This window comes from Pantherophis guttatus, chromosome 6, assembly GCF_059756535.1.
Source record: "Pantherophis guttatus breed Tessera chromosome 6, ASM5975653v1, whole genome shotgun sequence".
Taxonomy (NCBI): domain Eukaryota; kingdom Metazoa; phylum Chordata; class Lepidosauria; order Squamata; family Colubridae; genus Pantherophis; species Pantherophis guttatus.
Window position 1 is genome coordinate 37,279,980 of NC_142068.1, and position 24,029 is coordinate 37,304,008.

The 24,029-nt window shown below is 37.4% G+C and overlaps 1 protein-coding gene across 5 annotated transcripts in view; it reads left to right on the plus strand.

Moving 5' to 3' along the window:
• Nucleotides 1-18,717, plus strand: part of ADIPOQ (adiponectin, C1Q and collagen domain containing) — a 47,923-nt gene extending 29,206 nt beyond the window's left edge. For 4 of the 5 annotated variants that reach the window (XM_034439488.3, XM_034439490.3, XM_034439492.3 and 1 more), the window contains exons 2-3: nucleotides 13,405-13,628; nucleotides 17,495-18,717. In XM_034439488.3, the coding sequence (XP_034295379.1) occupies nucleotides 13,405-13,628; nucleotides 17,495-18,030 (760 nt within the window). In that variant the 3' untranslated portion in view covers nucleotides 18,031-18,717. Of the gene's footprint in view, nucleotides 1-501; nucleotides 600-13,404; nucleotides 13,629-17,494 lie in introns of those variants that run through there. The other variant, XM_034439491.3, reaches the window with a different exon arrangement.
• The last annotated feature ends 5,312 nt before the right edge of the window (nucleotides 18,718-24,029 follow it).

The following is a 24,029-nucleotide window of genomic DNA, read 5'->3' on the forward strand; positions in this document are numbered from 1 at the left end:
TATTAAGAAGGAGGAATAATTAACCCCTGATATTCTGTGTATATACATTTTCCCCATTTGAGAATAAGGCATTTACTCGTGACAAATCCCCCTCTAAATGTCGATTCAATATACAACAATAATTACATTCAGATTCAGAGCAATATAAAACTTGTAGTTTAGAAGTTAAATATTTGTGTTGTTTAGATTGCAAAGGCTTAGTCAATATGTCAGCTATTTGTTCTGAGGTTTTGCAGTGAATGGCTTTAATGAATCCATCTTGAGCTAATTGTCTCACGTGTTTGAATTTGATATCTATATGCCTGGATCTTTGACCAATAGCATCAGATCTAGATATCTCTATAGCAGCTTTGTTATCTTCATGTATGATAAATGGTAATGAAGGATTTTTCCAAACATCTGATAATAAATCATTAAACCATACAAGATTATTGGAGGCTTTAGACAAACAAACATATTCTGCCTCAGTTGTTGATGTGGCTACTAAATCTTGTTTTCCAGTATACCAGTAGACTGGACAATTGTTAAGGAAGAATATATAACCTGAGGTGCTTTTTCTGCACTTAGTGTCACCTGCCCAATCTGCATCAGCGTAACAAGTAAGAATGGGCTCTTTAACATTATTGGGTTCCAGTAGTAGGCAGAAGTCTAAGCTGTGCTTTAAATACCTTAATACTCGTTTAATGGCTTCCCAATGATACATTAAGGGTTTACTAACATATCTGGATAACAGATTGAGGGGTAAGGCAATATCAGGTCTAGTCCAATTAGATATATACAAAAGGGAACCAATAACTGATCTGTAAAGTGTATTATCTTTAAATTCAGGGGATGATTCATCCATGTTTCTTAAAAAATTGGCCTGCATTGGAGTATCACAAGGTTTGGCATCATTCAAATTACATTTATTCAGGAGTTCTATAATTTTATCTTTTTGAGATAATTTAAATCCTTTTTTGGTCTTACTGATTTGAACTCCAAGATATTTGTTTACTTTTCCCAATGATTTTAAAGAAAAATGTTCATTTAGTTTTGTTACAAATGTATCTCTTTTCTCTTTATGTTTACCAATATATAAAATATCATCCACATAAATTAACACAAATTCCAATCAGTCACCTTTTTTAACAAAGAAACAATTGTCTGCAGTTGTGGCATTGAAATTCATAGTTTTGAGTACGTTGACTAAACATTCATACCAACGTTTGCCGGATTGCTTTAGTCCGTACAAACTTTTGTTCAATAACCAAGTTTCATTTTTGTTTGTGTATTGGCTATGAGGTGCTCTTACATATATCTCTTTATCAAGCTTTGCATGTAAATATGCAGTCTGTATATCATATTGAAAGACATCAAGATTAAGTGCAGATGCTATAACTAAAGCTGTCTTAACACTCTCAGTCCTTATGTGGGAGAGTATGTGTCTGTGTAATCCTCAGGATACTTTTGAGCGTAACCTTGTGCAACTAATCTAGCTTTATATAATGTGTTGCCTTCTTCCAGATTTTTTTTTTTAATTTGATTTATATGCCGCCCTTCTCCGGAGACTCAGGGCGGCTTACAATGCGCTAAGCAATAGCCTTCATTCTTTTGTATATTTATACAAAGTCAGCTTATTGCCCCCCCAACTGGGTCCTCAATTTACCTACCTTAGAAAGGATGGAAGGCTGAGTCAACCTTGAGCCTTGGCGAGATTCGAACCTGCAGTAATTGCAGGCAGCTGTTCTTAATAACCGGGTGCTTTAGACCACTGAATATCCACCTGGTGCCTATAATTGTTTTGTCCTTAGGTGCAGGAGTAGGTGTGAATACATTTAATTCTCGCAAACTGTCCATTTCTTTGGCCATGGCTAATTCCCATTTTTTTCTTTCTTCAATGGGGAGCTTTAATACTTCCTCGTATGTGTTGGGTGTTGATGTTTCATTACTCATGTACATTATGTAATCCTTATATTTACTTGGCACTTGATTTCTGTTACATCTGATTGTTTTTTCTGGTTTGCTGTCGTTATCGTGTAGGTATCTTGCCTCCTTTGTGGTTAATGAATCTGTTTTTATTTTGGGTGACTATTTGTCCATGTTTTATTTTTGTTTTCATGTGTGTTGTGATTGTGTTCTTCTCTTTCTATTTTGTCTTGATATTCAGTGTCTGTCTTTGTATTTGGAAATATCTCATTAAGATGTATCTTAGACCAATTGGCCTGTTCATGAAATACAGCTGTTCTAGAAATTATGAATTTGTTGTTATTATCAATAAATCTGTACCCTTTTGTGCCTGTTTCGTATCCCATGAATCTAAGTCTTCTGGATACGTTCTCTCCTTTACGTCTTAATTGTTTTGGTATGTGTAAATCCGCTGTGACTCCAAATATGTGCATGTGTGTTATCTTAGGTTTTCTATTATACATTAGTTCATATGGTGTTTTGTTTACGATGCTGGACCAAGTTCTGTTTTGAGTATAATTGGAATATAGTAGGGCTTCTGACCAGAATTGTTTTCCTAAGCCAGCATCTTCTAATGTACATCTAATCATGGTTTGTAGTGTCGAGTTCTTTCGTTCTACCACTCCATTTTGGAATGCAGAGAAAGGGCTAGATGTGAAGTGTAGCATTCCTTTGTCTTTTAGCCATTGGGAGAATTCTTTTGACATGAATTCAGATTCCCTGTCTGTCATGATTTGTTTTATTTTAATATTGTGTTGTGTTTCTACATGTTTATAAAACTCTTTAAATTTTTGAAATGTTTCATCTTTGTGTTTCAAAGTATAGACAAACCCATAACGACTATAGTCGTCTACAATAGTTAGAAAATATCGTTTTCTATATGTGATTGATGGGGTTAATGGATCAACTAGATCCATATGTACCAGATCAAAAATGTGATTAGTTGATCTTGTTGCCTTTTTTGGCCTGGGATTAGTTCTGAGTTTTGAGGACTTACATGTTGAACATTCCAAATAATTTTTACAATTTTTTATTTTAACACCTTCAGCATGTTCAATCATTTTTTGTACTACAGGAAAACTAGCATGCCCCAACTTTCTATGTAATATATGTGCACATTCATCATGAATTGGTTTTCCAATCGTGGGGTTTTTGTTATTGAGTGTATCACCAATAGATGTGTTTTTGTGGTTATGGTTTGTTTCATGTTCCTCATTATCACTATTGCTGTTGTCTTCATTCTCTATGTTAGTGTCATCTTCCATGTTTGAATCAATATTGTGTAGCCATTTTTCTTCTGTGATTAAATATGGTAGGCCCCCTTTGATAACCACACTACCCAAATTTGTTTTGTTTCTCTCTAGGATTGCTTTTCCTTTTGAGAATACTATATTTATGTCAGAATCTCTGCTTAGTTTTATTACACTAAGTATGTTATGAGGTATTTCTGGTATTAATAATACCCCCTCTATTTTCCCTAGACCGGGTAAATTTACATTTCCTCTTCCAATAACTTGGACTTTTTCTTGATTGGCTACCTTAATTACAAATTTATCTTCTATAAAAGAAGATAGTATTTTTTTGTCATGTGTTGTGTGATTAGTTGCCCCAGAATCAATGAGCCAAGCATTATCCCTTGAATTTTGTATGTTAGTTATATTATGTTTATCTAATCCATTTAATGATCCAGACTTTCTATCTCTTGAATTATCTCTGCCCCCTCTACGCTCTCTAAAATTGGGTGAGTTTCTATATCTATATCTATCAATAGATGATTGTCTGTTATGATATCTGCTCCTATAGTCATGTTTTTGTCTTTCTCTAAGAAATTTAGGACAATCTCTTCTACAATGTTCTTTGGATCCACAATTATAATATTCAATTGATTCTCTATTTTTCTTGAAATACTACTCTCTTAGTTTGTCTATGTTCTATGTGTGTATTGCAGTGGCTTCTTCTTAGATTATCTTCAGCTATTAGCTTATTTGATAAGTTTTCTATGGATAAGTATCCCAAATTAATTGTGTCTAAATGTGATATGTAGTTATCCCATGATGAGTCTAATGAATTAATGATAACACTTTTCATTGTTTGGTCTGATATTATTTCTCCCCTTAAATGTAGTTCTGCTCCGATTTTGTTTAGAGATATTAAATGTTCACTTACAGTAACCCCAGGTTTTATCCTAGCTGAGAAGAAATCTTTAGACATTCTTGTTGTGGTTGCTACGCTTTCACTATGAAACAATTTAAACATGCAATGAATAATTTCTGAGACAGTCAGATTATGCTTAATACTATGGTACATAGCAGGAGATATACTAGATATTAATAAGTAGAATGCTTTGTGGTGCAGGCAGTCCAATTTTAGAGTCCAAGGATTTTTGGGGGGGTTAGTTATGAAAAATAATAAATTCTCTTTTAGAAAAACAACCTGAAGTTGTTGACACCATTCCTGTAAATTAATACCATCTATTCTCAGTTCTGGGAAATCATTGGGCAAGTTCCCAATATTATTTGTCCCATTACTTACAACTGGAGGTTGTCCATGATCTTGTAAATGTTGATAGTTGCAGAATGGTGTAGGTATGCTCGCAACGAGTCTGAATGGTTCTCTCTGTTCTTCATGTCCTCCGTAGTTGTCTGCGTGTGTTTGCACATGCGCGTTGCTCATTTTGCTTCTGAAGCTGTCGGGAGAGGTTCTCGTTGCTGTAGCTCCCTCGTAGTGTTCTTCCTCCGATGACTCAGTCTCCGGTTCGATCTTGGGTGTCCAGGTGACGACTGGCGCTTGCTTCTTTTCGCTGAAGCTGTTCCTGTTGAGGTCTCTGGCTCCTGGAAGCGTCTGCAGCGTGGGGTAGTATTTACAAGGTTCTCTGGGCTCAGGCGTTGGTGTTCTCGCCGTCTGGATAGAAGCGGGTAGATTCCGAGACGTTTGTTTGTTTGTTTATTTATTTATTTATTTATTTATTTATTTATTTATTTATTTATTTATTTATTTATTATTCGAATTTCTATACCGCCCTTCTCCTTTCAGACTCAGGGCGGTGAACAGCCAAAATAAAAAACATTTATACATAAGTACGATTAAAAAATAGATTTAAAATAATTAAATTTGGCCCATAGTTTAAAATTTATCAATTTAAAATCCATATCAAAATTTAAAACCAACCATAAAATCATAAAATCAAGAGAGACCGGCTAACTGAAAGAGATGCGTTTTTAGGGCCCGACGAAAGGTCCGGAGGTCGGAGATCACTCGTATCTCTGGGGGTAGATTGTTCCAAAGGGTAGGTGCCACCACAGAGAAGGCTCTCCTCCTGGGGGTCGCCAGCCGGCATTGTCTAGCCGACGGCACCCTGAGGAGGCCCTCTCTGTGGGAGCGAACTGGCCGGTGGGAGGCTATTGGTGGCAGAAGGCGGTCCCGTAAGTACCCTGGCCCTAAGCCATGGAGCGCTTTAAAGGTGATCACCAACACCTTGAAGCGCACCCGGAAGTCCACCGGAAGCCAATGCAGCTCGCGCAGGAGAGGAGTCACATGGGAGCGCCCAGTCGCTCCCATAATCCCCCGCGCGGCCGCATTCTGCACCAGTTGGAGCCTCCGGGTGTACCCCAAGGGGAGCCCCATGTAGAGAGCGTTACAATAGTCCAGATGAGAGGTGACGAGTGCTTGAGTGACTGTGTGTAGGGAGTCCCGATCCAGAAAGGGGCGCAACTGGCGTATCAGGCGAACCTGATAAAAAGCCCCCCTGGCCACGGCCGTCATATGCCCTTCTAAAGACAGCCGTGCGTCCAGGAGGACGCCCAAGTTGCGGGCCCTTTCCGTGGGGGCCAATGATTCACCCCCAATAACCAGTGATGGCGTCAGCTGGCTATACCGGGACGCCGGCAGCCACAGTCACTTGGTCTTGGAAGGGTTGAGTCGAAGCCTGTTTCTCCCCATCCAGATCCGCACGGCCTCCAGGCACTGGGACATCACTTCCAAGGCATTGTTGGGATGGTCTGGGGTGGAGATGTACAGCTGAGTATCATCAGCGTACTGATGGAACTCCACCCCAAAACCACGGATGATCTCACCCAGCGGCTTCACATAAATGTTGAACAGGAGGGGCGAGAGGACCGACCCTTGTGGCACCCCACAAACAAGGCGCCTCGGGTCAACCGCTGCCCCCCTGTCAACACGGATTGCAACCGGTCGGAGAGATAGGAGGAGAACCACCGCAAAACGGTGCCCCCCACTCCCAGTCCCTCCAGCCGGCGCAACATGATACCATGGTCGATGGTATCAAAAGCCGCTGAGAGGTCTAACAGGACCAGGATAGAGGAGTAACCCCTATCCCGAGCCCTCCAGAGATCATCCACCAACGCGACCAATGCCGTTTCCGTGCTGTACCCAGGTCTGAAGCCGGACTGGAGCGGATCCAAATAGACAGCTTCATCCAGGTACTGTGGAAGCTGTCGCGCCACCACACTCTCAACAACCTTCGCAATAAAGCGAAGGTTGGAGACTGGACGATAGTTAGCCAAAACAGCCGGATCCAGGGATGGCTTCTTGAGGAGAGGCCTCACCACCGCCTCTTTCAAGGTGGCCGGCAGGACACCCTCACTCAAAGAAGCGTTTGCTTGCTTGCCTGTCTTTTCTTTATTCTTTGATCGTCAGCTTTCGTTGATTCTTTTGTAATTTTTAAATTTGGACCAAATGTTGCAAAGAGAGTTTTCATTGTTGATTCTATTTGTAGTTTGATTGAAGTTTCTTCGGTGTCTGTATCAGATTCTTCTGAAGAGTAGATTTTTTCTTTTTTACTTTTCACACTATGTAGGGCTTTTCACGCCAGACATTTTGAATTCTGTTTTCTGATTGGCTCTGCTTCGCTCATCTTAGTGGTCTGTTGAAACCAAGATGGCTGCCATTCAAAATTTTGTGCGGGACCGTTAGTCTTTCTTTTCGTTATATTCTTATCTATAGGCAATTCGCTCACCATTTTTAGTTCTTTAGGTTCATTTGTTACGATGTGGTTTTCTCTCGCTGCTCCGTTGTCTTTTATGATGTCTTGGAGGTTCGCGATGAGATTTTCATCATCTTTTTGGCTTTTCAGTAGTCTCAGTATCTCTGATCTGAGATCGTTGCCCTCTATCTCGTTCTCCTCCTGGTCATCAGTTTCATCGATTACCTCTTCGTTGTCTGTAGTGCAGTCTTCAGATTCTTTTGTTATTATAGTTGTAGATTCATCGATCATTTCTTGATCCGTTTCCATCTCTTTATTGTGTGCCCTGGTGTTGGGTCTTTCTCTTTTGTTTTTGGAGTTTTCTTTCTTAGGCATGTCTATTTTTATTGAGTCAGTCCAACCATCCTCTGCTACCAGATTGTTGCGTAATTTTGAGGATCAGACTCAATAAATGATTCAGGAACGAAGTATTTAACCAAAGTACTATTTATTTACAGTAGGCATTCTATATTCTCTGAATGATCGTAGATAGAAGCAAGTGGGAGGTGCGTACGTCCCCTTTTATAACAAAGAGGCGGAGTAATGGATGGGAGTGGTTACATATGAATACATTAAGAAGGAGGAATAAATTAACCCCTGATATTCTGTGTATATACATTTTCCCCATTTGAGAATAAGGCATTTACTCGTGACACATTCACATACTTTCCTTTTGGATTTTATTTTCCTGCAATCATGTTGCCTTCTCTGAAGACCTCTGCCATAATAAATTCACTCATAACTTTTAGCAAAAGAACTGCAGAATATCTGTATGTTCCCTGAGGATTGGTGACATCATGATACATCATGAGATCAAGGATAGCATTTGCACCCATTTATATCTGTGTAAGATGGGTATGCCATGAAAAGGAAAATGCATATCTTTTCTTGTACATCTTGACTGAAAGCTTTTGTTTTGTTTATTAACTACCCAAATGGGGATGCTGACTAAGTTTTGATAGTTATTAGTGGCTTGGAAAAAGGGGTAAAATGCATGCCTAATCCAATTTACCTCTTAAAATTCCATAATCTTATTTCACATCCTAAAATGGATCAAAAGAAAGTCCATTGTACTTCATGTCCATGGATTGTCAGATGTAAATCTATCTGTCCCATATATTATCATAGATGAAGAAAATTTCAGAGAAACATCAATAATGGGACTAACTTTAACATAAGGTATCTTACAGAACACCTTAATAATATTATAGCCGAGCATTCTATATATCTATTATTATTAGATTCAAATATTACTTTAGGCTTATGCTTTAAAAATCTGGGGAAGCAAATTAGGAATGTTAATTTACAAATCTAAATGTTGTTTTCCTAATGGAATGTATGATGTTCTTCTAATAAATATACTACAGTATGTAATTATCATCATACAGCAGCTTATCATGTTCAACTTAATATAAACTGCTCAAAATAAGTGCCATAGAACAACAGAACAACAGCCTTGTTCTGCATATGCATTGTGCAATCTGTTCCTATATATACCACATTTACTTAGAAGTGGAATGCTTTCATAAAAATGCCTTTATTAACTCACGTGCATGCCAAAGTAAGTAAAGTCCTAATTTACTTATTGAACTTTATTTCTGAAGTTAGATTGTAAAAAATAGTGCTACAATCCAGCCATGAACGACATGGTGGCCTACTGGTGAAGACGCTTGCCGCTCAGAAGGCTGAGAGTTCAATTCTAGGTAGCTGCAGATGTTTCTCTCCTAGGGCACAAAGAAAAAAAAAATCTACTGCAAACTCACATAGGTATCAGCAAGGTCATCTGGCCAGGAAATGGTCAGCTCCATCCAGTCACCCTGATTCTACCCCTAATTAAGGGACTACAGGGTCATAAAAAGGGTGTTAGTGTTATAATCTAGCCCTATATATGTCTACTTAGAAATCCTGACAAACATATCCCCAGGTTTAAGAATGTATGGTGCAGCTTGGCTTATCAATTTAACTTTTTTCAATGAATTGCTTTCTGATATATTTTGATATATTCAGTCAAGCATCTTAAGGATTTAATGTATCTTTGACCATAATTCACTAACACTAACATGTTTCAGAATCTTACTTTCGTAATTGTTTTTAAGCAACAGAATATTGGAAAGACAGATGCTGTAAAATATGAAAGGCTTAAAATGCCATTTTTTTGTTTGCTATTTATTTGTTGTTAACTCTTTTAGGAATTAAAGGTGATGGGATTTCACCTGGGATTTTTTCTTCTAATTTCCTCCCAAACCACATCACTGTAAGGAAGGATGTTAGCAAGATACTGGCTAAAGTTAGTTGATACTACATTGTAGATTAAGACCTAGGTCTCCCAGATGGTAGTCTAGTGCAGGGATCTCCAACCTTTTGGACCTCAGGGATCACTAAATACATAACTTTAAATCCCGTGGACCACTAACATGATCTGCCTAATGACTTGCTGGGTGGGCGTGGCTAGGTGGTCATGTGACTGAGTGGGCATGACCAACTCGATGTCACTCATGTCAAGAGGCACCTTGCTGGCCTCTAACTTGCCCTTCCCCTCCCAACCACTCCTCAACTGCCCACCCGGGCTCCTTAGGACGCCAATAGGAAGCAGTTGTTGGAGCTTCACACAGCCAGCATGAGAAAGAGTTGGCAAAACAGCTGGCTCAGTTCAAATTGGATCTGACTGAGAAGGAGGCTCAGCAGAAGCACCTCACTGAGGACTAGGTAACAGTAACAGAGTTGGAAGGGAGCATAGGCTTTCCAAGCAGAGGGAAGACCTGTGGGAGTGCAAGGCCAGGTACTGGCGCCTGGAGGCTCAGTGGCCAGTTCTAGGCCATGATACAGTCTCACTGGAACAAGGCCCTTTTGTCTTTGCCACCAGCGGCCCTTCCCTCCAGCCTTCTGGAGCAGGTCCTGCAGCAGGAGGCTGAAGCAGACCCAAGTCGGAATTTCTGCTGCCTTCCAACCTGCACAAAAAACCACAAAGGGGGAGACTCTCTGCAGCAACACAAACGTTCATTGCACGTATCTGGCCCAGGAGCCGTAGTTTGAGGACCCCTGATTTAGTGCAATATAAAAAATGCAAATAATTTTTCTGTGGACCACCAACATTTTCTTGTGGACCACCAGTGGTCTATAGACCAGCAGTTGGTGACCACTGGTCTAGTGTCCTGCCTATTATCCCACACTGGATTTTAGGCTGTTCCTGATCCAACACACTAATCATCATGCCATTTACACAATCTCTATGGATAGATACAGTGATTGCTACAGAACACTTTAAAACAAATTCCAAAGGTTGGTGGTAGAAAGGTGATGATACTTTATCCAGTTTAGCAACAGAAATATGTGCTAAGTGTACAATAGAGCTATACTTTAACTAAGGATACACATTTAAATTGGGCCAAAATTATACAGCCGGGTTTATCAGAAAGTAGGCTCATTCAGGACATCCCTGTCATTGTGTATATAATATAATGATGAAAACAGTAAAGGGGAACAAGTATGATATTCTGAGATATGTCATGCATGATCTGCCAAACATTTCCTGTTATACATGCTGTTCGGATAATGTTCCTGGAATCTAGAGGTCATTACACTGTTTCATGTGAATCAATGAGAACTAGCCAAGTTTGCAAAACACCTCAGAAAGCACACAAAGTTATCTCTGAAGTACAGCATTAGTATCACATCACTCTTAAGTGCAGCATGAGAGCCCATCTGCCACAACTCCAGACATGATCTGAATGTTCTCTTTTCCTGTTTTGGTACTGCCATCAAACTGCTCATTGGTTTCGTGTGAATTTAATACACAATTTCCAGAGATTCTGTAGGAGGCATGTCTTCCCCAAACCCCAGTTCTGAAGAAGTGGAAGGGTTGAGTTAAAATGGAAGTCATGGTAAAAGCTGCAATCTCTTTTGGTGGAGGCAGCAGCAGTTTTCTTACACCATATGATCAGCTTTTTTTTGGATTTTACAGACCAGGGTTTCTCAACTTTGGCAGCTTTAAGAAGTGTGGATTTCAGCTCCCAGAATTATCCAGCCAACATTCTTCTTATGTTGAGAAACAGTGTCATAGACATTTGTTCAAAGACAACAGAAGGTTTACAAGTAAAGGTGGGAAATAAGAATGAGACACCAAAATAGTGCTTTCCCTTTTGTGCTTTTCCAAATTGTTGTACACTTAATGCCTCTTCCAAGATATTCTTCATACTTTGTCCTTTGATTTAGTCAGAAAGTGTATGCTTTTGACTTTTTTCTACACCAGAAAATAGGTTTGAAGAAATTATTATGGATGGTGACATGGAGTTATTAGACTTAATTATGAGGTGGCTGAAGAATATTAGTTGGTATCCTATACAGTCCAAGAGTCTGCGGTCTCCTTGGCCGCCTACATTTTAAATGCATCTCAGTGTCAAAAAGGGATTTTTTCCCATGAACTTTCCCCCCTCCCCCTATTACAGAGAGTGGGTAATCTCAGAGGCTATAGAACAAACTGACTATTAGTGGCTACCAATCAAACTGGAAAATATAGTTTGATCTAAGCTTAATTTCATTTTAGCACTGTTTTCTTTGTTTAGGATGGTGAAAACTATTAAAAGAAATACTTCATACCATATGGCAACACATATGAAGTATCTCTTTTGGAATAATTTCAGCCATGTTGTTTGCAAGGGCTGTGCAACTGCTTCAGAAGCAGCTCCCCATTGTCCTCACCTGCATGCATGTTCAGAAGGGATAATAAATGATAAAAAATTAAGAAAGGTGGGCAAAACTGTCTCATATGCTTATACTGCTAAGGATCACAGAGCCGCTTTGACACTAACATAATGGTTGCTGCATCCAGTACTTAAATTAAGTACTGGGAATTGAAACGGATCCCTTTGTAGTCACAAATAAATAACAAATGTGGTATGATCAAAACATACTGAACAGTATGCAGGATGGGAAAGTTTCAGAAATGCAGTTGCATATGTGGTTGCCAGTCACTCCAAGAGAAACTTTATTACTTTGAATAATATTTCAAAAGGCAATGGGATTGCAGACTGACAGAACGGAAAAGGTCAACATTGTCTGGCACCCTGTCATAGGATCCCCTTGACATACAAATGTACTGCTCTTGATAACTTGAAGCTGGAAAAGCCCTGGGGGAGGGGGGGAGGGGGAGAAATGGTAAGGTTTTTCGTACAGTTTCTCTATGGGAAGGAGAAGTTGAATTGGGGTAAAGAGCTGGCAGGAACCCAGCAGTGCTGGAGTTAAATTTAATGTGAGAGAAGGTGTTTAAAAGTGACATATTATTAGTATTCTGGAAAATCAGACTCTGTGGAAATGCTGATTCATGGAAGGAGGACAGTGATTGAGAAACGACATTCTCTTAGTGAAGAGATGGCCATCAACCCGATGCTACTGGACAGGCAAATACTATTAGAAATGGGTGGTTCCACAGATATCCAGATCTTGAATTATTAAGCGTTTTGAAAGTGAATTGCACTATCAATATGAACTGCACATGGAAGCCAATTGGTAATCATCACAATTGTTGGAGCAGTGATATTATAAGGGCATCGGGTTGTATGTGTAACTACTCAAGCTGCCGATCCTGGACTAGTTTTGGTTCCAAGTGTTCTTCAAGGGCAGTGCCATGTAGCACACACAGTGCAATAGTCCAGTTGACAGGTACATAAGATATGACTAGGGCTATGGATAGGGCGTCCTATTCTGTCATCCTGAACCATTATCAGTATGACTGTACATAAAATGGAATTCTGCAAAGGCCCTTTTGGATATGGCTGTCATCTGTTCATAGAGTGGGAACTATAACTCCAAGCTCACTTCCAAGATAAAAGCCAGAATTGTATGGGTGAACGTGACTCTATCTAGAACTAAAGCAGTATTTCTCAGGAATCAGATGGCTTTCAAATCCAAAGCCACTCCATCTTGCTGGGATTAAACCTGATCTGGTGCCTCTCTATCGAGATTCTAGAGTCCTGACAATGGACCATCACTTGGACAGAATCATCTGTTTTACCCTGATTGTAGCAAAATATTTTTTTCTGTATCAATTAGCTTTAGGGGAAAATCAGATATATTTCCTAAATCGGTTTCATTCATTGATATAAATATGCATATAAATCCCAGGGAGGGACTGTGGTAAGTATAAATTGGCATGCACAAACACAAGCTCTCAAATTTAAGCCATGTTCAGTCAAGGCAGGAATATATTCTTGAAATTTTGAAGAATAAGAACAAATCACTATATTGGATCAGACTGAGAAATGGCATGAACTAAGACAAAAAAAGCTTCCAAAGTTATTTCCTAAGGTCTTTAGGTATTGCTATTTTCAGCTCGGCAGCTTCAGCCACCATGACCATTGCTGAAAAATACTGAAAGCTGTAGATCAATAACTTTTCGAGGGCCACAACTTCTTTTCCTTCCTCTTGCAGAAATCTTCTTCCTAAAAAAAATGCCTGATAGTATTACACTATATTTTTCCCAGGTTAAACATGAAGCAAGGATCAAGCCTTCTTTTTTGTTCTACGGTGCTGCTAGTGATGCTTAGTTGTAACCATGAAGTTGCTGCAGAAGAAAACTCTCAACAACCTCAAGGAACTTGTGCAAATTGGATGTCTGGAGCACCAGGTCACCCAGGTCATAATGGAGAACCGGGGAGAGATGGACGGGATGGAAGAGATGGCCAAAAGGGAGAGAAAGGAGATCTAGGTGAGAGGTTTAATATTTAGCTTTTTTTCTGTGAGAACAGTATGTTTGATGTGCAGTATTCTCTAATGTAGTGTCTTCCAGGTGTTTTGGAATACAATTGCTGTGCTAGCTAAGGATTATGGGAAGTGTTGTGTAATATACTGTATGTGGGTGACACCAAGTGAATAAGGCTGCTTTAATTTATTTAGATCAGACTTACTGTTTAATGGGATGCAGATGATTATTTATACCCTTGTTTCTTAAACTTGGCAACTTTAAAATGTTTGGACTTCAACTTCAGTAATTCCCCAGCCAGTATAGCTAACTGGGGAATTATTGGAGTTGAATGCCACATATCTTATAATTGTCAAGTTTGAGAAACACTGATTTACACCACAAATTCTCAAGATAGTCCTCTTTCAAAAATTTTCTTTAGATTTATAGGAAGAACATATAGAAATATAGAATGCTGTAGATGCCCCAGAAACAGAATGTTGATGTTAAAGGAAAATCTGAATAGTGTTGGTCATGAGTCATTAAGTACACAGAAAGAGCAGCCAAACAAGATAGATGAAAGAAAAACTGATGTCCTTGTAGATTTAACTGACTGGAAAAAAGAAAGGTGTTTATTTAGGAATATTGTATCTAGTTTCTCTTTTCAGGACTTCTAGGGCAGAAAGTAATATTTGAACAATGTTGCTTGCAGCCTTCCTGGTACCTTTCAGATGTGTTTGGCCAGCAACTCTTTCCAAAATTATCTGCTGGAAATTCTGAAAGTTGCTTCCCAAATGCATCTGGACAGGTCATATTGCAGCAGATAAAACAATTAAAAAGAATAAAATGACAGTAATAGAATCCAATAATGAAGAAAGGCACAAGGCAAAAACAACACAGTAAAATTCATGACCAGACTGTATCAAGTAGCATATTTAGACGTAAATTAAATGTGACATCAGATATTGAATAAATATATATTCTAGAAGAGGATAATTAGTTCTTTCTTCTCATGACTTTCTCTGCAATATATTTTAACATGGCAGGCGAAAGGAAGAATAGCAGGTTATTAAAAATATAATTATAAAATTGAATTCTTCATTGAACCTGGGGAAGAAACAAATCACGTTTACAAACATTAATTTGAACATTCAAAAATTACTAGACAATATAGTAAGATAAAACCCAACAAATTAAGTATGACTTTTCAAAAAAGAAGTACGGATGTCAAAGGAGTAGAAATTTCTAGGAAATATCAGATTAAATAATTCAAAATAAAATTAACTTTTTTTTTTTAGTTTTGGGGTGGTGTTGGACAGACTTTTCCAAAAAAACATGTATCAAGAATTCACTGCTGCAAATCAGTGCATCTTTTTGTTGTGTATAATTATTATTTTAGTTATATTATATGACGAAAGTATTCATAACTTGTGGCTTGACAGATTTCTCTCTAGTTCTAGAAATATGGTAATATATTTTATATAGACAAACTAGGGATATCACATAGGAGAACAAATGTATCCTGAACAAATTGTGATTGTTATTAACTGTTCTGGAAAGTTAGTAGAAGGATACATGCCAGGTATCAATGATACAAAAGTTGTGATGTAGGCAGGGGAAAGTCTGTATCAGGGTTACATCATTGTGCTGGCAACTCAGCACACATCATTTCATCACAATGGGTCTCAAAAGTTTTATCAGTATATAGATTTAGCCTTGTCCAGGATGAACAGACATCATTCCAATAATGACACACAGTTCCCCTTGAGTAGCATTTAGCACATCGGAGAGCCAGTTGGTTTTGTATAATTGCTTGTCTCATTCCAACAAGTTCTTGATTTACTGCTGCTAGGGCATTAACAGTAGTGTTCAAGGACTGTGAAATGAGATCTGCAAATTCATTAACTTTAATCATGATATGCCCCACTCCAGCAGGGAAAATTAAAGATACTCCATAGTTCCAGTATTAAAAAGCATTCCTTTTTTTTTTGCCATCCACAGTACCTTCCAAGTATAATAATTTAAAATAGCATTAATGATTGCATGACCTCTGTAGATAAAATACCTGTAAATAAGTAAATAGATCAATGACTAAATAAAGTGGGCAAAGTGGCTTTAAAATAATAATGCAACCAAATCATCCCTCGGTAACATCTGTTTATCCAACGGGGGAAGCCAAGGCCACGCACATGTTCCAGATGCTCCCATTTGGTGCATCCATTTGCCATCCTGGAACATTCTCCCAATTTGTAAACAGTGACATTAAGCTTCCTTTCTTTCCAATATAAAGTGATTTTACTGTTTTCCCACTATTGTTCACCTGTTCTTTCCATCTTAGGAGACCTTCTCTCCTTTTTTGTGAGATGTTTTCTCCCAAAAAAATGCCTGCTGATTTGACTGGCAGAACAAATAAGGGTGTTATGTAAACACAACTATTAAATATCTGCTACCCGTATGTTGCCATTCATGTCATGGCTGATTTATGATACATACTGGCATTTTTAGCCTTCGTCCCTGTCTCATGATAACTAAAAACAATATTATGAGAATCCTCATCCTTGTCATTACCATGAAAAGTTTATCATCAGTTAAATAGGATAAAGAGATATGTTTCTTTTAATACTTTCCTAAAAGCATCTAGCTGATAATAATCATGTCCTAATAAAGTCTCTGTATACAATTGGAACCCACCATGTCCATGTAATGGCAAAGCAAAACAAAGCCAACTATTATATCCCTTATTTATTGATGCATACATATGCATCCATGAGAAGAAACTATTTGTGAGACCTCAGTGTTCTTCAGAAACTAGTGCAATCAAAATAAATAGCAGACTGAAAAAGATGCTCATTTAGGAGATAGAAGATGGTTAGGGACAAGGATATCTTTATTCTCTTTCTCATTTAAAATAATGCTTATTGCTTCTCCTGCTACTATCAGCATTTTGGTTTTTGATAACATCCTTTCTTTCCTATTGATCCAAATCCACTGTTGCCCTTTAAAGAATTATATTCTGTCCCATCTACCTCTTTTATGGGCAGATAATAGATTTTTCTAGAAATAGCTGGACAATCTATTCAAATGCTGCTTTCTCCTCCATTATATAAAACAGCCTGGTGTTCCCCTTGGTAAACTGGATCTCTTATTACACCAACTAACACCTGGATTCCCTTTACAGCTAGATCTGAGGACAGTCTGGCCATATGTGCCTTAAGGTAAACAAATGCAAATTCCCAAGGGATTTTTTTTCAACTTTCGATACAGTTATGACCACAGAACAAGAGGTACAGAGATCTAGCCTAATTGCTTTTGAAGTGCCCCTAATAGCAATAGTGCATCTTTAGGGCTATCTGCTTCCAATGATACCTGTCTATTTAAAAAAATAGGAGAGTATTGTTGATAGGGATATCATACTCATATCTTTTCGACTGCCTTCCATTCCTATGGAACAATATTTCTCGTGTGATTAGAATGGCTCCATATCTTGGGAAGCTGGCAGGGAGTGGGGCAACTGTAATTTCTGATTAATGGGCTCTCATAGCCTCATATTTAATAGCAGTTGAATGTGGGGATCTTATTAAAACTTGAACACCAAAATGTACAACTATGTGGGAGATGAAGCTAGGAGTCATTCTACCTGTTCTTGGTGGAGCACTATCACTAAACTCATAACTCTGAGAATATGGGAGAAAGTCCTTGGAATTCATGAGTAATAACTTCCGATAAACAACCACAAGATTTAACTCCAACTCTAATATTACAGCTGTTATTGCCATTTATAAGAGGACTTGCTAATTTTGGTGTCTTGTCCTTCTGATGGGAAATAGAGGGCAGTGTAATATAATTGAACGAGAATGAACTATCCTAATAAAAAAAATCAATTTATTTTATAGGTGGACCTGGTGAAAGGGGAGATCCAGGACCCTCAGGAGTTGCTGGTGTTTTAGGTCCTCCGGGAGTGCCAGGATTTACAGGACTCCCAGGATCAAAGGGAGAAAGGGGGGAAAGTGCCACTGTCTATCGATCTGCCTTTAGTGTTGGTTTAACATCCAGAGTTTCTTCTTTTAATATGCCTATCAAATTTACGAAGGTCTTCTACAATGAACAAAATCACTATGATACAGTTACAGGAAAGTTCCAATGCACCATTTCCGGAGTATATTATTTTGCATATCATCTCAGTGTATATGCCTCAGATGTGAAAGTTAGTTTATTCAAGAAGGCCACGGCAATCATGATCACCTATGACCAGTACCGGGAAAACGATGTGGATCAGGCTTCTGGATCTGTTTTACTCCATTTGGAATCGGGAGATGAGGTCTGGCTACAGTTATATGGAGAAGAAAACAGTAGTGTCTATGCTGATAATGTTAATGATTCAACTTTCATGGGATTTTTACTTTACCCTGATTTGAACTACAAGTCGTAGAATGGGGATGAAGTAGGGAAGATGGAAGAACAGCCAAGCATGATATGGATTCCATTTTTCTTGTAGACTTCTGGTATGTTAGAAACACAAAATAACCTTGAAGGTGGTTCAAATTTGAATGTTTATTGCTTGCATATTATGATGACTTGTATGTGTAAGTCAGCAAATATTTGTATTCCTTCATACCATTTCAATGGTTTTCAGTTCATATATTCAGTTATCTTATGCAATAATCAGATACAATGAAATCAAGTAATAAGCATATGCTGGAACATGAGTATGTGTGCACAAACACACAGAGACACAGGATTTCAGCCTGTATTCAAGATAATGTTACAGTATGTTTACTTATAGTTACACCAACAAAAAATAAACATTGATTGGATTAGTTTTGGATTAGCATACATAGAGCCACTGTGGTTTGTAAACCATATTTTATAGCTTTTATATATTGTATTAAGGCTTAATGGAATTTGGTTTTGGATTAGCATGTACTATACATACAACCACTATGGTTTGTAACCCATATTTTATAGCTTGGCATGTTGTGTGAATTTAGCTAATTATGATTTATTTAATAAATTATGGTAATATCATGTTGTGTGAATCAAGCCAGTGAGATAAAGCTTTAGCATCACAATTTTCAGAATGATTCTTAAATTAAAATTTCAGTTGCATTTAAACTCATTATCTTTGTTCCTTTAATGGTTCTTTGGTTTGGTTTCTTTTGTTTTTCATCATAGATTATAAAAGCTTTTATGTTTAGAACACCAGACATTATATTGAATTATAAATGAAAAAATTGTTCACTCATAGTTCTATTTCTTTTGGGCTTAAAATTATATTATTTTGTAGGAAAATGCTACACACAGGGGTTGTTGTTATTTTATTCAGAAGATCTGGGTTTTTTGATGAAGGGATATAATTATGAATTAATAATTTCAGGGAAAAATTAATCCTGCAAGCACCAACATTGTGAAATCTCAAAAATGGCTAGGTTGATGATTGGCTATGATAGAGCAATTACTGCTCTCAAGCAATGTGCTTGAGATGTGAAAACCTACTTGACCAATCTCCTTACATATAATTCTGAGCTATAAAAACATTCCATATAAATTAAGTTTGTGTTGTAGAGACAATCCCCTTAAATTCATAGCCCATATTCCATGTATATTGAGCCTCCAATAGGGACACAAGGCCCATTTCACAACTCCCTACTTGGTGAAGTATCCAGCCATTTTCAACTTACTTTAAATAGAGCTATTCCTGTTGGATCAATATGATTCAGTTTCCTTGAATGTAGCAAAATGTTGTTCTATCTGCAAAACTCAACATGCGTTGATTGTCTCAATAATGTAGTTATAATTTTATGTTTGTTGAATTACTTGAAGCTGAATAGTTGTCTTAAGTTGCAGAATTCTAGTCAGTGATCATAATAAAAAATGAAGGCATTAAGACAGAATTGGGACAAAATATATCTATTCAGTATTCACAGTGAACCCTATGATACATGCTTGCTATTAGTTCATTAAAAAGCACACAACTTAGCTATTAAAAAGCCATCTTGATTATTCATAATCCAAAATCTCTACCATACTTTCTGGGAGGGAATACCTGTGAGTTGCTCATCTATTTTTATGTTAGTGATGCAATTTCTCCTTTTTCTTCATTCCCTTTCTGCCATACACAAAAAGACTCTGGTTATTCCATTATGGTAATTAAAGACAATTTGCCCTGAGCTAACCACATATCAGCCAATGAACCACGGTGGCACAGTGGTTAGAGTGCAGTACTGCAGGCTACTTGTGCTGACTGTCGGTTGCCTCCAATTTGGAAGTTCAAATCTCACCAAGCTCAAGGTTGACTCAGCCTTCCATCCTTCCCAGATGGGTAAAATGAGGACTCAAATTGTTGGAGGCAATATGCTAACTCTGTAAACTGCTTAGAGAGGGCTGTAAAGTACTGTAAAGTGGTATATAAGTAAGTGCTATTGCTATCTTCACTGAGACTGAATAGCCTAAAGGCCATAACACTTAAAACAAATGTCACTGCTAGATTTATTAAGATTCATTTCAGTGTTTAAGAATATTTAACACTGACAGAAAGGAATAATCCACTGGACATGTAATAAAATATAAAAGAAAATGGAGAGGAATACTAAAATACAAAGATGCATTAAGATGCATTAACAAAACAGAAAATAATTTAAACTATAATTGAAAGAATTATTGAAATAATAAGACATTCTAATGTATAACACAGACTAAACTATGTTTCCCTTGAGTGAACATCCTTAAATGAACTTATCTTTCAAAGGCACAGAAAGCAATTTCCAAAAAAAGTAGAGTAAGCATCAGGATTTGAGAAAAGTTGTTTGAATGGAGGGATTATTACAGTAGCTCTTTTAAAATTGAAGTTAAAAATGGACCTATGTACCAGGTATTTTAGCAAAATTAGTCATAAAGCATCAGAAATTATTCTACAAATATATAAGGCATACATAAATGATATTTTATGCATAATTGATATGTATTAATATTGTTAGCATCATTATGAAATATATTTTAGAAGGCATAGCACAGAATCTTAATATATATTAACTAGTACATATTATTCTTTCAAAGTTTAGCCTATTATGAGATCACATTTAGTTCCTTGTAACTCGGTCAGTAATTATCTCTGTTCTGTAATTTACTTTGTCGCTTTTGGCTCAGTGAAACTATTTCTGGGAAAATCTCATTGATAAAAAATATTTGAGATCTCAAGCTAACCTGCAGTCACTGCAAATATCCACAAGAGGGTGCCAAGCTATCAATAACAAAGATAATTTTCCAATAGGTTCTCAAGTGCTTGTTTTTTTTTAAGACTAGAAGTGAACAGAGATGCCAGAAATAAATTAGGTTTTTACCTAAATCAAAATACAACTTGCTTTCTTTTATTTAATTAGTTTTCATCACTTGAATGTACTTTTTTTGGCTGATCTATAGAGCTTATTATTGTTTAGAATCCTCAAGTAGGTGGCACTAAATAAAAGAAATATTAAATGTTCAGAATATAACTGTATGATGGAATATTGCCCATGGCAAATGAATTCTGGTGTTTCTACCACAATATCTAAAAGGCATTATTATACCTTTGAAATCTGATGACTTCAAAATGTATTTTCTAAATAATGAGCTCTAATGAGCTTTAAGTAGAGTGATTTAATACAAAACTGACAGTTTAGAGCACTGTCAAGTTGAAGTAATAGTTTGATATAGACACCACTGTTCGTAAGTATAATGTGGCAGTTTGAAGTATGTTAGCCAGTCAAGAAAGTGATTAGTTTTCCCAAGAGACTACATTGCTGGTTCTCAGCATAATGTCTAAGGATGCCAATGTGCCAATGGACACCATTCTTAGTGCCTGTAGGCCAGTACTGGTGTATGTGTGTGTGTGTTTGTCTTAAAAATATAAGGATAGTCAGGAATAATAGCAATAGCATTTAGATTTTTTTAAAAAAAGTTTTTTATTAATAATACAAAATTTAAAAAAACATTGGACATATATATGACATCACTGGTTCCAAACACTGCTAGCCAAGACAAATGTATAGTGTTAGAACAAAAATATAGATGTTATTCTAGATAAATGTATGTTTAGGAACTATATGTTTATATGAGTACTGATATTATTGTAAAGTAACGGAAGATGTTAGGAACCAATAGCACTTAGATTTATATACTGCTTCACAGTACTTTCCAGCCTCCTCTAAGCGGTTTACAGAGTCAGCATATTGACACCAACAATCTGAGTCCTCGTTTTACCCACCTTGGAAGGATGGAAGGCTGAGCTAACCTTGAGCCTGGTGTGATTCGAACTGCCAAATTGCAAGCAGCCATCAGTCAGCAGAAGTAGCCTGCAGTACTGCATTCTAACCACTGCGCCACCACAGCTCTATAATGGGATATCCCAGGAGGCGATGATTAAATGGAGTGTATGATAACTGATAGAATATTGATGCTTTTGAATTTTGATATTGGAGAAGACTCTTGAGAATATTATGGATAGCCAAGAAAACAAGCAAGCATATTGTACAAATTGGTCACTCAAATCACTAAGCTTGAATTACAATATTCAAGACCCAGCTCTCTTGAGATGCCTATAATTCTGGGAAAGGAAGAAAAAAGAATAAGAGCATTAACAGCAGCAAGGTGAATGGATGGACTTGATTACAGTAGTGATGACTGAACTGAGGGAAGACCTGAAGGACTACATTGGGAACAGATTATCCTGGAAACATCCAGGTAATGCAAGCAATTTGTCCCGGAGTTTTGGTGGGTGCAAAAGTTTAAATTACTACCCATGTACTTGGTAATATTACAATTAGTCTCTATATCTTGATCTGTAGACATTAATATGTAGGTAAAATAAATAAATAAATAAATTATATCCAATGTCATCTGTTGCCATTCAAAGTATTATTTAAGAGAGAAATTAGAAGGAGTCTTTCAACAATTCTATTAGTCTATTTTTATTTCCACAGCTTCTTTTTATTTACTTTTGACAAATAAAATAGTAACATAAAAAATACCAGCAGGCTAACATATGGGACTTGGAGTTCTTTAAGTAGCTTTATTTATTTTTGTATTTGCATCTACGTGTGCATTATATTAATTTAAACTGAGCTGTAGTAAATTGCTCAGTGTCACTTATCGCGTGCCTTTCTCCACCTGAGTTCTCCTTTCTCTCTTGGTCTAGGCCACAACTCTCATCAGCTTGGAAAATGGAAGGAGCATATTGTGTTTTTGCTAATGATCAACAAAGAAATTAGAAGTAGGTTTTCCTGTTGTTTGCTGTAGTGAGATTTCTAGGAAGGAGACTCCAGGGGGGCTGTAAGGATTACAACATGTACAGGCAGCCTTAGGCGCTATAAATGAGCAAAATCACAGACGTTCTTAATCAGTATCTGTAACCCAGAAATTTTCACTGTTTCTGTTGGTAATATAGTGTACTGGTGGTAATTCAGGAATCATAGCTGTTATGTCCAATCGTGGCAGTCACAACGTCTTTCTATAATTTGTCTTTTTTTAGCTGGTCAATATGTTGTCATCACATGTTATCAGAACCCATCTGTACAGTGTAAGAAAGATGTGCAGCTGTTTCTTTGATCTTTCCAGTTGTTCACACTTACACTGCTTCTTATAGTCTCTTGTTGCTAGTTTGCCCAATAGATAAGTGCTATGTTTCACTATGAAAAGATGTCTCAACTGTTTCAACTCTCTGCTTGTCGATTGAAAGGTCGGCAGTTCAGTGGTTCAAATCTCTAGTGCCACGTAACGGGGTGAGCTCCCGTTACTTGTCCCAGCTTCTGCCAACCTAGCGGTTCAAAAGCACATAAAAATACAAGTAGAAAAATAGGAACCACTTTTGGTGGAAAAGTAACAGCGTTCCGTGCGCCTTTGGCATTTAGTCATGCTAGCCACATGACCATGGAGACATCTTCAGACAATGCTGGCTCTTCAGCTTTGAAACAGAGATGAGCACTGCCCCCTAGAGTCAGGAACGACTAGCACATATGTGCAAGGGAAACCTTTACCTTTATAACCCTAAACATAAGATACAACCTTAGAGTAATATTGATTTGATTTGTTGTTCCACAAAGATATGCAAATAGAATGATTTTGATTTAGTGTGACATTTTCTCCAAATAACATTTCCAAAGTATTGTTGATATTTTGAATAAATATTCAGTTGAACAAATGTTCAATTAATTTGTAGCAGGGTAATATGGTAATATTATTTGTTTGAGTTCTTACCTATATTTCAGGGATGTCTAATATTAATTAGTTATAACTTGTGCTCAGTTATAATTCACTTTTTTTGGAGTATCCATTCTCACAAAAGGATTCTCTTGCTACGTTTATGGTTATGTATGACTGTTGTCACCATCAAAGCTGACATCAGCCAAAGCACAAAGAATTAATGCAAGATCGGAAGATGTAGAGAGACCTAGCCCA